Below are 17,825 nucleotides of genomic sequence, written 5' to 3'. Positions count from 1 at the left end.
TCCATGCGTGTTGTCTGCAAAATTCAGCTGATTGTCAAGCGGTACTCAGCAAGGTTACCTGGATGGTGTTATCTGAAGAGCACGCCTTAGCTGAACAGCCATGTTGTGATCAATTGCTGGGCAAGTTAAGACGACAAAAAGCTCTGTCTTGTTGTTTTTTGTCTTTCTCTCTTTCAAGACTTGGTTTGATGGATATATTTGCTCTCCCAGCAGTAATAGCTGCAATCTATCCCAGAATTCCCTATTGCTGTAATTTATTCCACAATCCTTGATCTAGCGGAGGGGCCGTGACATAGCATGCCAGAGGAAGAGAAGAAATGTTTTACCGAGGTTTGTAGCCCGCTGGTGCATGAGGGGAGGGGAAATTGTTTGCCCTGACATCTGAGAGATCGTAATACTCTTTAGGTGCTGCTCTGGGTTCAAACACCAATTTGCTCAACGTTGTTAAGACGTATTTGAGTTTATCTTGAATCATAGTACCAAACGGACAGAGCAATCTTCTCATGCCTGGTAGGGGTAAAGTGACCCAGAGGGAGCGAGAGAGATGTGATATGTAGAAGTGAATTTGGGAGGAAGGAGTAAATGAATTAGTGCTGATATCTGTCTGTGCATTCACTCGATAAAACGTCTTAGCTGTGCTAGACTAACAGGCAGACCATCTGCCTCAGTCGTCATGAATTTATCACCACAAATTTTCCAATTTGAACCATCTCTTTAAAACATGACACATTTGTTGGAAATGTAGTAGTGCTTGGTTTGCTAAGGTAAGCTATGGTTCATGCCTGGGGTTCAGTATTTGAATAAACCCTTAAAGGAATATTTCATCTAAAAATTAAAATTATAAAATTGAAAAACTTGTCTTTTCAAACCTGCATGACTCTTCGGCAGAGCACAAAATAAGATATTGTGAAGAATGTTGGGAACCATTCCGCTGTTGTTCGATTACCAAAATCCTTCAAAAATCACCTTTTGTGTTCTGCAGATAGAAAGAAAGCCATACAGGTTTGAAATGACAAAAGGGTGAGTAAATGATGGACATTGTTCATTTTGGGGTAAACAACCCCTTTAAGTGACCACATATCACAGCGTTTGTTCTTTATACATGAGTTGCGCTTCAAAGCAAGTAAAAAACAGGCTGAAAAATTGCATTGAGTCATGTCGAGAGAAGAAAATATCACAGAGATTGTGGCTGGGCTGTTTGACTTGGGCCATGGTCAAGCAACCAGAATGCCCTAGCAACTGGATATCAGCAGGGTACAAACCACTCACTTTAGCATCGTGACTTGCAAGTGGCGTGCATGCGCACTCACCTTTTCTTCAGAGAATATAGGGAAATGTAAAACATAACCGCACCACTTTATTTTAGAGTCCTGTACACGTGTCTACTATGTACTTACAGTGTAACCATGCCTTTTCTAGGTGCGAACCATAAACCTAACCTATGACACTATGGGCATGTACTGTAAAAGAAAGTGCAACCAACATGTATTTTTATATAGCATGACAAGGTCTTGAGAGGGTCACATGAGTCTGTGAGTAAACAGCCTCTTGTTTGTCTACTGCTGGGTCGATAAATGGAGAGCGCTGAGGTCAGAAGTCGTGAGAGAGGGCTTCTGAAAGGAAATATACAAGCTCTTTCGACACAGATTCAGAGCTATGAGATTGTAATTGACTTGTAATATTGTCAAAGTTTGTTGCGTTGGCATGCTTTTGGAGTTGACATGTGCTTCTCTGAAACAACACCCCGCCTTCACCTCACATCTTTAGCTCTGTCTGTCTAGAGAGAGGACAAACACAGACAGGTATGACACCTCACTATTCTGTTGACCTTTCATTGTGTCACTTGGTATTTTGATAATCATACGCTTGTGTTGCCTCGCTGTGACAGTGTCTTTCGGCAAGTTTTGGAGGAACAATTAGCTGTCAGATGCTGCGAGACGGCCGTGTCCCTAGCCGCCAACCGAGGGGTTTCAGCTCTGACAAGACTATTGATTCACCTTCCTCTTCCATAGTCTTCCTCCAGCTGTCTTAGACACGCATCTTGACCTTTACCTTTTTGCCACAGCATGCAAAGGTAAAACTGCAGGAGTGCAACAGTCTCTTTGTCTTGATCTCACTTTCTTTCCAGAACACTCTCACTTTTTGATATGTGTTTTTAGAGATGATTTTCACAGCCCGGGAAAGAGACTGAGATCTTTGTCAGAAATGTATATTAAAAAAGGTCATGAGAGCTGAACCAGAGGAAGACTGATGCTTGCGCTTACTCGACAGTAGTTATTTCACATCATTTTGTGGCTTTGACAGATGTGTGTGTATAACCAAAATCTTGCATTAAAGGTTTTGTATTTATTGGTCATATATAGTATTTGCTTCAGTGTTTTGTCTTTTTGCTTATGTCTGGCTCAGGCTGCTCCACATTCTTCTCCACTTTTCCGCCCTTATGAAACCTTCAAATCCGCATTAACAGATATCGCTGACCTGCAATAGGAAATTTAAGAACCCCAAATTGTAAAATCTCTCATAGGAGTAGATAAGGGAAGAAAAAAGAGAAAGGGTAAGCTAATATAACCTCTATCACTTCCACTGGCTGCCTGTATATTAAAAAATTATACTGCTCTCTGGGTGTGTTAAACCACCTGCCTCTTCAGTTTTGCTTAAACCAAAGCATCTCTCAGCACCCGTTTCTTATTCATTGATGTTCTGTGTGTGGTTTCGGTCACGTGTCTAGGATTCATATTTTTTTCTATGCCTTTTAATAAATTGAATCCATACTCAATTTTTCTTTTCAGTGTTGTGTGGTATAAGGCGGAGACAAGGAAGTCCACACACAGGTCAAAGCCAGATGTAGAACCTTAATATATATATACTCTCATTGCTGATGGGATTTAATATCAAAGCCCAGATTTCTCAGTAATTGAGTGTAGAAACTACGAGGATTAGACTGTGTGTTTGTTTGGTGGTAGACTGATATTCTGCAGGTTCCTGCATTGCGGTCTCATTTCGGAAGTCCACCACATACCAAAGCTCTTTATCGGAATTTATGGAGCATCATTACAGTTGCAAGAGTAACTGATAGTAACGCATTTTTGTTTAATTTAACTTATTACAACAACGTTCAATCCAAGCCTCATGTTTTCATTGCTTCAAATATTAATAATTATCACAATGTACATGCAACATGAAATAATTTTTGTATTAAGTCACCTCCCCATTGGACCATTAGTCACCAAATTCTCAATAGATACAGCAGGTGTAATGGTATTCACAGGGGAGGAAGTGTTTGCCAAGTAGATTCGTTGATTTCTTTGTAATAATTCCATCCATTTCCCACAAATTTGACCCATTCGCGTATTTGCACGCCTGTTGCAAACACAATAAATCGATATTATCCTGTTAACAAAATATCCAACCAATCACAGTGCCGTTGGACACTTCATTGAGAACACAATGAGCTCAAAGGAAGCTACTTATTAAGGAAACGTGAGTGCTTTACACACATCTTTTTGGTTTTGTCCAGTTGATTATTTTTTTAAGATTTTATTTTTAATAGGAGCCCACTGTCCCTCTTGCTCCTTGAGCAAAACGCCCCTGGATGATGTTAATTGTACTCTAATGGTTATCTCCACTGCCACAAGTCTGAACTTGACTACCCCCATTACCCTTTTAATCTCTGGTGAAATTAATCATGGTGTCTTTTTCTTTTCTTGGACTCTTTCTTTCACCCTTTCTTTCTGTTAGGTTATTTCTGCATTATTCCCTGTAAGCTGAATTGGTTTCTCAACAGCCTATTAGGAAGTTATCAGAGCATTGCGGCCAGTACAGAATCCCAGGCAGCTTAGCTTGCAAATGCCCTGCTTTCTTATGACTGCGGTACCGATCAGCAACGGAGTGCTTGGGCTGCATGAGACCAAAAGTAGGCAGCTGTAAACCTCTCTCTCTCTCTCTCTCAAATTTGTATTAACTCTGTTGTCTTATCTCATACTTGCGTGGGTCAAAAAGAGGGGGAGCTTGATTATGTCACAACCAGAAATTGGCAACATTAAGGTGATAGTTCACCCAAAAATCAAAGTTCTTTCATGAATGACTCAATATCAAGTTGTCCCAAACCTGTATGCATTTCTTTGTTCTGTTAAACACAAAGAAAGATATTTAGAAAAATGTTAGCAACCGAAATTTCTGAGGCACCATTGGCCTACCATTGGAAAAACAACTAAATGATCGTAAAAATTCTTCAAATGTCTTATTTTGTGTTCAACAGAACCTACAATAATTTGTTCTACTACGGTAGTCAATGGTGCTACAGAAATCTCAGTTGCCAACATCCTATCTTTACTTGTGTTCACTGTTCAACCCAACTTGAGGGCGAGTAATTCATGACAGAAATTTTCATTTTGTGTGAACTATCCCTTTAAGAATTAGAAAAATGTGGGTTTTAAATCCATGAGTTTAAATTGGCTACCAAGAAGAGTAATTTTCAAAATAAGAAATATTCCCAGTCAAACAACAATGGAATTCAATTAATCGCAAAGCCTATTTTATTTATATTAATCATGCTTGTTACCCGATTTTTTTTTTTCGGTGTCTTAATTTGAAGCATTTTCTAAACAAGTTTTTAGGTCATAACGTATTTTATTAGCATTAACACGTGACCATGTCAGCATCCAGAAAAATACTCATCAAAAGGAACGCTCAGGAATTTTCAATAAGCTGCAAGTGTATTGTAATACAGATTAGTGACTTTTCCCCTGCGTCGTCACATGAGCTAGCATTAGCGAAGCCTACTTACACGAGTTTAAACAGCACAATGGCTTAGACTGAAATAACTACTTGTCTCTTCCATTATAAAGTTTCAGCTTAAGGCAGAAGTTATTATTATTTGCTGAACTAATATGTAATGTTGGCTCTGGTAAATGGTTTGTACATATTTAGTTGTGATAGAATAGCGAGACTGGCTTTGGAATTTTTCTCGGTTTTGCTTTCTAAACGGTGTTGATTCATCCACAAAATGGAAAGCGGATTACCCGCCTTTCTCTGTAATAAAGCGTGTGAAAGATTTGAGAGAACAGGTTACCCTATGGTATAAGCTGAGTTTTGGAACATTTAACCTCTTCATATACCGTCTTTATTGTATCTTTGGACATACAGTACATATCAATAGTAAATACAAACACACAATCCAACTCTGCATTCCTGTTACAAATAGTTTGTCGGATTGTGTAATCTGTCATGCAGTGGAACTCAGACCGGTTCTTAACCGTCATTCGTGCTTATGGGTCATTTACATTTAGCCATTTTGCAGACGCTTTTATCCAAAGTGACTTGCAAAGAGTTCAGGGAGCAAAAGGCGATATGTCATACAGGAGCAATAACACAATAGGTGCTAATACAAAGTAACTAGTTTCAAGAAAAGCTAGACCACTACCTGTTGAGAGAAAGAGAGACTTTTTTTTTTCATTTGTCTGTCAAGTATTCACAGAAGAGATGGGTTTTAAGTAGTTTTTTTAAGGTTGTGAGAGATGTGGTTGACCGGACCGAGTTAGGAAGAATGTTCCACCAGGAAGGAGTTGTGAAGGAGAATGATTGGGAAACTGCTTATGGGTCATAAATAAATAAAAATTAATCTAGCTGCCTGCTTATCTAACTCGTGCATTAAATGAAAACGTGTACAGAAGTGGATATTAATCTGCCGACAGAGTTAAGTGACACTCTTAAATATTTTTTTCTAGCTGATAACCTCGAGAACCATCCATCTGAATTAGTCACCGTGCAATTCCAGGCATTCACAAAAACACCCACGTTATGGCCACATGTTCTGACGCTTCTCTAGAAATTATTTTTCAATCAGAGTAAAGCCCTTACAGACATGCGCGCCAACCTGCCAACCTAGAAACATTTTTCTGCCAGTTTGAATTCATGAAATGCCCTTAGATACAGTAATTTAAATTTCAGACCCTATATTATGGTTCAGTGTTGTTTCGCCTTCGGTTCAGATGCGTGCAGGAGGGTGTATGACTGAAACACACACACACACAATGGAAAGATATAGTCATTCAGTCTTGGAGAGTTAAGGAGAGACAGACAGATAGAAAGAGACCGAACAAGTGCCCATTGGGAGATTGAAACGAGCGCTGTGCTGTCTGGATGATGAAACGCACGTGTCATCCTGAGCGTGTGTGTCTTGAATCAGTTCCATGGGTCTTCGTGAGGGTGTGTGTGAGGTTTGCACTTCTGAGGGCCCTCTTTTTGAAAGTGTGCTCACTAATGTAATGTAATGTAATGTGTCTTTCGCACGAGGACATTTATGGGGATTCTCACTGTTACAAATCATGTTAGCTTCAGATCTAATTATGTCAACGGGGTTAGGTAAGGTTGGTGTATGGCAAATATCATTTCCTTGGTCTGTGCAAACTATTATGTCCATGAAATGTCTTTAGCGATATAGCTTTTTAATACCTGTTTCTGCAGTAATTGTGGAAATTGTATGTGAAAACGTATCAATAGAAATACACTATTCAGGTCAGTCTATTTTTAGAACCAAGTCAATAGCTTTGTTTTCTTTTTTGTTATAGTTTGCCTTCCCTCAAAGAAACTTTTAGATATTTTTTATAGATAGAAGACTTTCGCAGGGCATGCAAAACATGATGTGTGAGAATGCAAAAAAATAAAATAAATTCCCTCCCTGTCCCTTAAAGGAGTCTTAGGGTGTGTTCATATATGCCATGTTTGGTTCGATTAAAACGAACTCAGCAAGCTGTTGGGTTTGGTTTGCTGTTAAAATGCCAGTGTAAACTTTTTTTGGTCCGGACCAAAAGTACTAAACGAACACACTGCTGTATGAACACGCCCTTAATGTATTATATGTATTTCAGTTTAGTTTTTCATCCTAGTGGGGACATTTGTACACAGTGTTTGCAAAACCTTACCCACACACATGTCTTGAAGCATCTCAATATAATCTAAATGCAGTCATAGCTGTTGGATTCATAATGCAGTACGTTCACCTTTTAGCAGGCCATAAATCATCAAACTTCTTATTAATATCTCTCGGCATCGATCATGCAGTGTTTGTTTTATACACACGTAGACACGCTCGCTGAAAGCGAGTCGCTTTTTGATAAAAGGCTTCAGAGAGGATCTATAATGGCATGGTAAATGTGCTTGTGGGTGTTTTTGCTGGTCTAATTATGATCCACTTTAGAAATCACTGCTCTGAATATGTACAGTGGAGTGATGAAGATGTGCATGTGTTTTTGCACTCCTGTATGCACAGTGTTATGTTGTGTTATTTGTAGTGGATGTCTATTGTAATTCGTGAAATCTGAAATACTTGATTCCGATTGGTAAGTCGTTGGATGCGTAGGATTTGTGCTTTAGATAAAAGCGTCTGCTAAATGACTAAATGTAGCGATAAACACTCCTAAATACCGTACTATAGCTGATAATGAACAGTAAGATGCTGTTTGTGCCTGTTACGGGATAGAGATTTAGTACGTGTACCGGAGAGTAAGAATTGATCCCAGAACTATTCAGTAGTAGGATTTTTTTATTAACGGTCCTTTTCTCATTAAGTTGGTCATAGAGTGGGTGAGCCATAGAGGATTTGTGAAGTATAAATGCCTGCAGTTGTGGTTATTTGAATATATTTATATATATTATGGAAATCATAGAGGTTTTATAAGCCCTCTGTAATTAGTCTAGTGGTGGGATGTCTTTGACAAAAATCCAAATACGTTAACTGTTCACTAAATACACCGATGAGTGTCGTACTGAATGTTTGCCCTCTAAAAAAAGTTATTCGGCCTCCCATAATCCACTGGGTCCTTCTCATTCACTGCAAAGATGTACTTCAGGATATTTTGTATCACACCAACTGCAGTGTGTATGTGTGTGGTGAAAAATACGAACCTTAATTTCGACTGTTATGGTTTATTGACGTGAAAACTTGGATCATGGGACACTTTGATGAAGTCTAATATTAAAGCGAATGCCGACATTAAAGCAAAAAGGGGCTATACGTGATAGATTCATTATAGGCTACACTTTATTCTCATTTTTTGTATTATTCAATCATTTGTTTTGAAAAGAAAAAGCACTAAATTAGACAACCTTGAGCCCAGACCTTTGGACCCCACTTTACTGTTCCATCAATAGGTAGCTTCTAACTTTTTTAATATTAGACAAATTAAATTAACCTCTGTTTTATGTTCCTGACAGTTTTATTATTTGTTGTACCCTTTCCTTCGAAAAAACTCTTTATTTGCCTAACAGTATTTCCCTTAAGACAGCTGAATGTATGTCAGCTCTGGTAAAGTTATTGACTTTTAGCCGCAACATCCGTGAGCCATCGCTGATAGTCATACCTAATAAGGTGGATGTGTGTGCGTGTTGGCCCGAGGCGTCGAAGTGCTGGCTAATTAAACCCCAGTGTAATTTATTAATACAATGTGTTCTGGATGGAGCTGCCGGTTGTGTGCTTAAGTGAGAGCAATTAGGCAAGCTATCATGTGGAAAAGATACGTTATCTCCACAGTAAACTCCATAGCTCGAGGGAAAACAGTGAGAGAGAGAGAGAACAAGAGGGATGAAGATAAAGAGGAGGAAAAGAAGAGTAGATAGCGTATAAAATGACTTTGGCATGCTTTGCTGCCTCCTAGAGAACTCTTCGGCCCTAAAGTAGTCGACAAACTCTTCTTCCACTCTTGTAATTTGTCAGCCACACCATTATGTCTCTACACAGAGGATTCATTTGTTTTACGCACCCATCCATGCATTCATTAGCTTCTGTTCCCTTTCTAAATGCTTGTTTTTGCTTTTATTGTCGGATAGGTTCAGGCTAAGTTAGCTGGCCTGTTTTAGAAGAATAGGACTGAATGGCTGTGTTTTTATGGGCAGGATCCCACCAGCAGCCATGCTCACAAAGACGGCCTTGTCGTTTCTGTGCCGAGTCGTACTTGGCTTCCTTGTTTCCAGTCGATCTCTCTGGTTGTCTGCCTGTGTTCCTTTCCACAAGCCTTTCTCATTCTGTCTTTGTTAACATGCAAGAACATGGCCACAATCACTCACAGCTAGCGATAAGTGGTACACTAACATTACTTGAAGGGCGCTGTGATGTATCAAAGATGTCAGGGGTGTGAGAAGTGTTGCGGTGTCATCGGAAGCCAATGGTTAAATGGTTTACTGATACTGGCCTGCACGAGGCCAACACCTGAGCATCATCAAAAAACTTGGGGATGAGTAGGAATGATGACTATATGGGAGCAAATTCCAACAGCCATGTTTCAACATTTGCTTAAAAGTCCTGACAGATAAGGGGAAGAGGTTATTGCACCAATGTAAGGAACGTGTCCATCCTAAAGTTTTAGTTCACTCAAAAACACAGTCTGTCATTTATTCATTCATCCTCATGTCTTGCCGAATCTGTAAATGACTCTCTTATCTGGATATTTTGAGAAATGCCAGTGGATTTGTGTCCATACCGTGGAAGTCAAATGGGGACCAACACTTTTCTGTTCTGCAAAAGAAAATACGACAAACACGTTTTGGATGTCATGAAGAAAATTAATCTTGAGTGAAACATCAATTTAATGCCTGTGGTTTAAAAGGGAAATGTTCAAATGTGGTTGATTTGATGTTCACGTTTTTTTTGGCTGTGCAGTGTAAACATGCATATTTACCTACATGTTGAAGTTCAACTTTATTCAAACTTGTGTGGGTGGAAGATTCTTGTGTTAGTATGTGTATGTGTGCATATTTGAGTTAATAGCTTGGGGGAACCTCTCTGTATTCTTAGCTTGTTGAAGGCACTGAAGTGGAGAGAATTATAGATTCAGCACAATGAGCAGTCAAATTTAATCTACGTGCCTGCTGTTCTCCACAACCCAGGGAATGAGATGACACGGCCTCACTTGGATGCTTATGTGTGCGAGTGTGCACGGATGCATGTGATGAGTTGGTTTTTGAGTAGCAAAATCAGAAAGAAGGAAATTTGTAGACATTTGTTAATGTTCAAGTTATTCATGTGTGGGTCAGCTAATATGGAAATTGCTTTGAGGAACTTTGAAAAGACAGATGGATTAAACTGAATTCGTCACTGGACAAGTTAAACTGACCTCTATGTGATATTTCTGGCAGATGATAATTTTTATTGCGTTCTTTCCTTCCAAAAACCTCTCTTTAGCAGTAATAATCACTTGCGGTATCTCATTGCACATCTCTCCGAAGACTGCTGGAACTGTCAGGTGTGATAAAGTTATTGACTTTGACCTTCAGCACGGTGCAGTAGGCAGATTCATTTGTGGAAAGGTCAGATCGCCCCAAACCAAAGATCAGTTTTCGAGTTATAATTCACCCGAAACTCTAATAAGTAATTTTTGTTTTGCATAAAGCCTTTTTATTCACAAGAGGAGGACATTTTGGAGCAATATGATTACATGGGGGCAGATGGAAACACACATTTTACTCTACATAATTTTGTATACATTTTTTGAGAAGAACAGAGTTATTAAAATAAAATGAAGGCAAAGAGATAATAAAACATCTGAACATCACTTTCATATTCAAAGAATTACATTTAGATGTTCGGGGGTGGACATAAAGATCAAAACGTTAATTAACTGCATCTGTTCCTAACAAGAGCTGTTTAGATTACATTAGCATAAAACAGACTCTTGATTTATCCCTACGTTTTCGCAATCGAACCACGATCGCGCAGCACGAGCGGCACGCTCCACTTTGATCCCAGTTCGAGTAACCGTGGATGATGCGTTGCTGACAAATTGCATCAAAATTGTTTTCGAGCAGCTTTATGAAACTAAACCGCGGTTGGGCATTCAGCGCTTCAACCAGGCTTATGAAAGTCTGAGCTACATGTTTCACCACACTGCTGTCATCCGCGCACATTCACTCTCTCTCTCTCTCCGAGGCTGACAGCTGTAGAATAGAGTGATTATCGGCAGCACCAGTGATTGAGCGCAAGAGAGCGGGGGAGCACGGTGATGGAAGGCAGAGATTGTGATAGAGATGTTTTAAGAACGCTAATGAAGAGGGGTGGGTGAATACAGCAATTCTGGAAAGGTTCACTGTACACAAATACATTCAAACTCTGTTCCAATACTCTACTGAGGTGCATTTTAAGGCACCATAGTTGCACTCGATCGATGTATATAATCAGCTCTTGTTGTGTCATTCTGTGATTATGGGTATTGGCAGCTAACTACACCCGCTTTGAAGAACAACAAGTGTTGTGTAGTTAGCCTATTATGCTCATGCAACAGTTGCCAAATTTCTCCTCCAAATACTCCTATAGCTTTGTCAATAGATATTGAACACTTTCATATTTTGTCGTGAACTCCGTGCAAAACAGTTTCCGTCACTTTTTGGTCATGTCTCTATTGCCATCATTACTTTTGTATGCATGTCTTGGCATTATATTGGCCACTAACTGACCTGCACTCTAGATATTGGCATCAGTTATTAAAAATACAAATTCTAAAGTAGCACATCACTTATTTTGCAAATATGGTAATCCCATAATGCACTGCAGCAAGGCTGTAAAAAGTCTAGAACATTGAATTGAGACAAATGTTAATACACTACAACTGTGCACCGCAATTGTATTTATATTTTTCCATCAACACACTTTTTTCTGCCAGCTTTTTTAAAAGCATCGCAGGGATTTTTTTTCTGTTATGGGCTCTATTTTGTCCAAGCCTTTTCAAAATATTTTTTTTAATAATAATTTTGGTTTTCTAATGAAAGAAATGTCTAGTAGGCCTAGGCACAATTATATTTTTGACTTCAAAAGTAATTTGAAGGCATAACATTTACACATGAACCTTCCGATTAAATTTAAAATAAAAAAATTCTCTGAAGCGTTTCAACACTTTTGATTATCAATGTGCTTACTTTTTAATACTGTGTGCTTACGTTCGTGTAGTGAAACTGGAAGAACATTATGTTGGCGCAAAGACCATGCGTTCGATTCCCAGGGAACACATTAAATATATACCTTGAATTGAATTGATTCAAAGTCATTTTGTATAAATTTATAAGATGTCTTACTAATGCAGCGTTAGCTTAGCCACATGCTAACATCACAGTGCAGATTTGTATTTGTGTCACACAGTCTGTGCCTTATGAAAATCACCCATGGTTTTATTGCAGTTAAACAATTTTATTGCCAATTTAACACCTAAGAACATGATTCTATCAAAAAGGATTCCAAGTCGGCCACTTAAATTTCCTTGAGAAAACATGACTTTGTAGCCAACAGGCTGTGAGGCAGCTCATGTGGTCTTTAAACAGAGCCTCAATGTGTATATGCACGTGCTATGAGCAGAAGGCATGAGATGGTCTTTATCTGTTTATTTGCCCCCGTCGGTTTCCCGGAGGCCATCAGGCCATGTGAGAACGTCCTGAACTAGTTCACTACAAGCTAGAGTAATTGCCCTAACCCCTGCACTCATCTCTAACTTGATTTGAACCAGCCGGTTAGTGCACACACGCTTCCCTTTAATTCCTTTTCACACACATGTTAGACAAGGGCATTTTTGCTATTAACCTCAATCTGTAAGTGCCGTGGTGCAGCTTTGCTCAGTCGTAAACACTTTAATTGTTTGCCCTGGTTCTTTTCCCTTTTCCGATCAAACAGCAGAACGGACGTCTGGTGTCTTCTCCACCATCTGGGCCTGTATATATATATATATATATATATATATATATATATAAACGATTCTAGAGGGGGAAAAGGGCAGCACCTTCTTATCGCCTCTTTTGAATGGAGTCCATAATTTAGTGATGCAAGGCAGTGAAAAACTATGGGCTGCTAGTCCACATTTACAAGGGCGAATGAGATGTGACAACAGTGGGATATAGTTCATTCACTGTTATTGAATATGTAAAAATTAGCAGATTTTATTTTTTGTGATCGGTCGCAATGATACGGTCACATGGACTTGGAAGTTGTTTACTGTTTTGAATTCCACAATGTTTGTAAACAAGCACGTTATCCGAAGTGCAAAGAGCGACACCTGTTTTTAAGCATTTGTTTGTAAACGTACAAAAAAGGTTTACGCTCTAAAACCACAACATCGTGGTAAATAAAAACAGTTTTAAAGATAAACCAGAACTTGCGTTTGGTAACTCAAATATGTTGCTTATCTTTAGCAAAGTAGCAGCTGTTGGTTACTTAACATTTGAAAACCAAATGAGGAATCTCTTACCAGGTATTTTTCCACTGGCCCATGGTCAGCCAACATTTTTTGGCCCCTAATTTGTGTATCCTTCCCTACGGCCATGCGGATTTCCCAAATGCATGCAAATAAAGGCTACTAGTCTGCATGTTCACTTTAAGTGGACCATTTAGAACAGAGCCAAAATAAGAGTCTCACAGTCTTTGGGATAATTTAAATCTTTCTTTTACACATTCCGAGAGCTCTTTCAATATTGGACCGCTTTCACCTGTGCGTGTCCAGCCTTTCTTGGTCCCTGTGATCCCAGCTTTAATTAGTCTGGCAGTCTCACCTGTCAATCATCCCGTGTGCTCCGTGGAGACTGTCATTGAAAAGCAAAAGCAGAGGCAGCCGTGACATGAGGGCAGAACTTGACGCCCCATTTCGCATAACCAAACAGCACTTTAAAGTCAATCATTCTGGTATGCTGCTAGAATTGCAAAAATATTGACTGTTTTCAAACCTGGCGAGAGCCAACTGTTGGCATCGTTTTCATTAAGAGAAAGTTTTAAAACAAGCGATACTGGGTTAGGGGTGGGAGACGGCAAACAAGTTATTACGAGTGGTCGGATACGGTTTATACAGTTTGAGAGAGGGGAAGCTGACATCAAGTTTGAGGTATAGTGGGTTTAGTGGTAACGCTTCAGAGAAGTCTTCTTTCTGTGTAATGCCCTGCAGCAGAGTTGCTGCTTCAGCTTTGTCTGCTTGTGTACCGGGCTACCGATCATGTTGTTTCTTAACTCCGAAAGAAAGAATAACCCTTGCGTTTGTACAAACCACAGTTCACAAACTTCTACGCACAAAAAGAGTATCAAAAGCCTCCCCCCCTCCTGTTTTGAAGCCTGCGGTATTGTGAGTCCATTTACGGGCAGCTCAGGTTGAGATAGCCCTAAAGTAATTTAGAGGAAACGTGCTTGGTTTGGCTCCAGATCAGAAAAGAACTGATAAATAACGGAAAGGCTGTCTGAGTCTTGCCCTCTGTTGTAGTTTAGAGGAACATCGTGATACAGGCACACACAGAAAAACATTTCCTGCTACGATATCATGTTTTGGATGATGTGTGGTGGTCACGTGTCACTGTATCAGTGGGAGCGTTTGGCCGGTCAATGTGGAAATGTTTTGTTTGAAAGGATGTTTATGGGGTAAATTTAACTTTTATGCTTTTGAAGAAAATGTGAGTGCTTGCTTGTACCAAACGCTAGGCATTGGTATGTGGTTGCCAAGGCATTTAGAGTGGCTGTTAACAAGTTTGTTATGTGGTTTGTTTTCTCGGTGGTTGGGAAAAAAGGAATATGCGCAAGTCACTGTGATACTGTGGTGTGAATTGTGACGTCCACTCGAAAGCTGAAGAATCACTTCGGTATGCATCATTATCATTTATGTAACGCTAGCGAACAAAGTTACAAGAAAGTTGAGTGAAAATTCAATTTGACCCCTGAAGTTTTCCCTCTAAATGCGCCGCAGTTGGCTGCACAAATTGACAAGAGCGATAAAAGCAAAGTATTTCTAAAGAGGCACAATCTCCACCCCTGTTCTCCGTTCATTCATCTTCCTTTCATCAGCGCCCTTACCACTTCAACAGTTCCTAAACACTCGGACGGAAATCAAGTGCCATCAAAAGAATCAGAGGAACGCCTGATGCCAGCGTAACAAAAGGCGACTTAGTGAATTCTGGGTACTTCAGCAGGTGGGCAAAACAAAAAAGATCCTGTCTTTTTCTTCCTGTAAACAACCACGGTGATCACCCAAGCGGTATGCAGAGTTATTGTACTGCACAGCAAGATTTAACAAGAGCCGGTTTTTATATGAATATTAACTTGATTTTACAGGAAAAATGTACTAGCCTATTTTATGAAGAGAACATTTCAGATGAAATCATGCAACGCTATTAAAAAAAACATGATATGAGATACAGAAACAAATTTATACAAAGTTAGGAGAAAAACATAGAAGGTCAAATATTTAATTTCCCGGTAATTCTGCCTGCGTCTTATTTACCTATACCTAGTTAAAATCCTCATAAGTGAAGTTATTGTTACTGTGATATTTAGATAACCAAAGCACACTCATTTTCTCCGTGGATGGAACTGAGGTGTCCATCAGACACCTTGTCCCACACCCAAAGCTCATAAAGAATTCATGTTAGGAGTTTAGTGGATATTACCGTCCTCATTGACTTTAATGACGGGACTCCAGAGACACAAGATGAGGCAGTGCTCGCTTTTTCTCTTTACTTAGTGTCTGTCAGTTCTCCTGCGCGCAGGCTTTTCAATGAGATTAGAGGTTACCGTGGCAGGCACGTTAACTGTGGCTTTGTGTTTGACTGGTGTTAACCGTTAACAGGAGTTGGTACTGCTGATTCAGAAATAGAAACGCGTCTGGCACATCCATAAAAAAACATGTGACAGGAAGGAGCAGTCTTGGCACATGAGCGTGTTTTGTTACGATTTGCCAAACCAAGTTATCTTCCCTCCCGCACACACTTGAATGATTCATACTGACAATAATGCCAGTCTGTCTTGATTTTTGTGCTGATTGTGTCATACAGTGCTGAGTAAGCAGGTCATGTGACCATAATGCAACTCAGTGTTAGACTCATCAGAACACATTTGTTTGCATATTCACACTTTGACACTATAATTTCAATTTTGACATTTTAGTGATGTTTGGCGAGTGATGTACTGTTGCTCAGGGGTTTAGGGTTTTGAAAAAAGTGTGATATTACATTTCAAAGCAATCAGACTAGTGTTGCGGTGTGTTCTGCATTAACCTTCTACAATTTGTCTTTTTAAGAGATGGCGTGGAGGCCCTTGGCAGCATTGTCAATGCTGCTGTGTATTGGCTCATCTTGCTGCAATGATACTCCAGACCAGTTCACCTCTAAAACCATCATCAACAATGTCGTTCACGACCCTCACACCAGCCGAATCTACCTGGGTGCCATAAACGCCATCTACCAGCTGAACTCTGACTTGAAGCTCGAGAGCACCGCTGTCACTGGACCAAAGAAGGACCACCCGCAGTGCACTCCACCGATTACCTCGCAGTGCGCTGATGCTAAGGATACAGACAACATTAACAAACTCTTGCTGGTCAACTCTGGCAACGGCACCTTGGTTGTGTGCGGCAGCGTGTTCAGGGGCATCTGCTCCTTGGTGAACCTCAACAGCGTGGAGAAGCTCGTGTACTACAGCGACATTAAAGGAGAAAAAACGTACGTGGCCAGCACTGAAGAGACTGTGGCTGTGGTTGGAGTTATTTCTTATTTTGTGGAAGCTAATGCCAACCTCAGCGTGTTTTTGGTGGGGAAGGGCTACGGAGGCTCGGACAGCTCGAAGCTGGTCAGCACTAGATTGCTGCAGGAGCACGGTGACATGGACGTCTTTGAGAACATGGTGGAGGCGTCCACCGTGCAGGCCAGCCCGTTCTCACAGCGTTACCTCCATGACTTCCGCCACGCTTTCAAGGATAACGGTTACATCTACTTCCTGTTCTCGCGCACCCCGGGCACCAGCGACAGCAGGAAGATCACTTTCATTGCACGCCTGTGTGAGAACGACCATCATTATTATTCTTACACCGAGCTTCAACTCAACTGCTCAAGCAACAGCCAGCATCCGGAGAATACGTTCAACAAGGTCCAAGCGGCGTACCTGGCCAAACCCGGTGCGGATATTAAACTTTCAAATCCGAACGATAAGGTTCTGTTTGCGGTGTTCAGCCCGGATGAGGACAGCAGCCGGTCGGCGTTGTGCATGTATCCGCTAAGCAGCATTAACGCGAGGCTTGAGGAAGTGATCGAGTCGTGTTATATAGGAGAAGTTCTGGAGGACGAGAAGCCAAAGACTGTTTACTCACCCTACATCTCTAAAACAGAGGCCATCTGTAACACCAAAAGAACTGTGAGTTGGATTTGTCATCTCAAATTGTAATTTCTTGGTACATGAGAAGTGTGTACTGCCCTTCTTAACCAATTGCGTTTGTGTTTTTGCTAAGCAGAAGGAGATGGTGAAGGATTATAAATGTGGAGCAGAATTTCTACCCTCACCGCTAGCCAGTAAACCCGAGTATGCTCTGGCCATGAAGCTCATCTACAACAGAACAGACATGCTTACAGCCGTAGCTGTGGCAGTAGAGAACGAACACACAGTTGCCTTCTTAGGAACCAGTGGAGGAGATGTATTACAGGTGTATATCATATATGTATTGTATATCATTTAACATTGCCGTAAGACACCTGAGCTTTTGGTAACCGAATTACCTTTTTTAAAGTGGTTAGCCTGTACGTTGCTGTGGATAAAAGCATCTAGCTGAATGAATGTAAACACCACTTCTCTTTTACTCTGCAGGTTCATCTCGACCCCAACCATACTGGCTTCTATCACAGGATTTCAGGTGAACACGCAGGCAGCGGGGTGAACAAGAACCTGTTTTTTGATTCGAGTTCGGATCATCTGTACATGACCACCGGCACAAAGGTTTGTAAACGGTTTATGTGCTACACATAGATAAAGAATTGTTTTCCAGGTTTATGCCCTTAGTTTAAAGACAACATTTTCAATCTTCATTCCTTGAGGACCTTTAATCTCAAGAGGC

General features: G+C 40.4%; 1 protein-coding gene across 1 annotated transcript in view; it reads left to right on the top strand.

Moving 5' to 3' along the window:
* LOC306893110 (plexin-B2-like) overlaps positions 1-17,825 on the top strand; it is a 77,121-nt gene that overhangs the window by 40,461 nt on the left and 18,835 nt on the right. Inside the window, exons 3-5 of the mRNA XM_079454691.1 lie at positions 16,023-17,131; positions 17,229-17,417; positions 17,579-17,707. Coding sequence (XP_079310817.1) covers positions 16,025-17,131; positions 17,229-17,417; positions 17,579-17,707 — 1,425 coding nt within the window. The 5' untranslated portion in view covers positions 16,023-16,024. The remainder of the gene's footprint in view (positions 1-16,022; positions 17,132-17,228; positions 17,418-17,578; positions 17,708-17,825) is intronic.

This window comes from Barbatula barbatula (genome assembly GCF_947034865.1).
Source record: "Barbatula barbatula genome assembly, chromosome: 4".
Lineage (NCBI taxonomy): Eukaryota > Metazoa > Chordata > Actinopteri > Cypriniformes > Nemacheilidae > Barbatula > Barbatula barbatula.
This window is presented reverse-complemented; position numbering and strand designations above follow the sequence as displayed.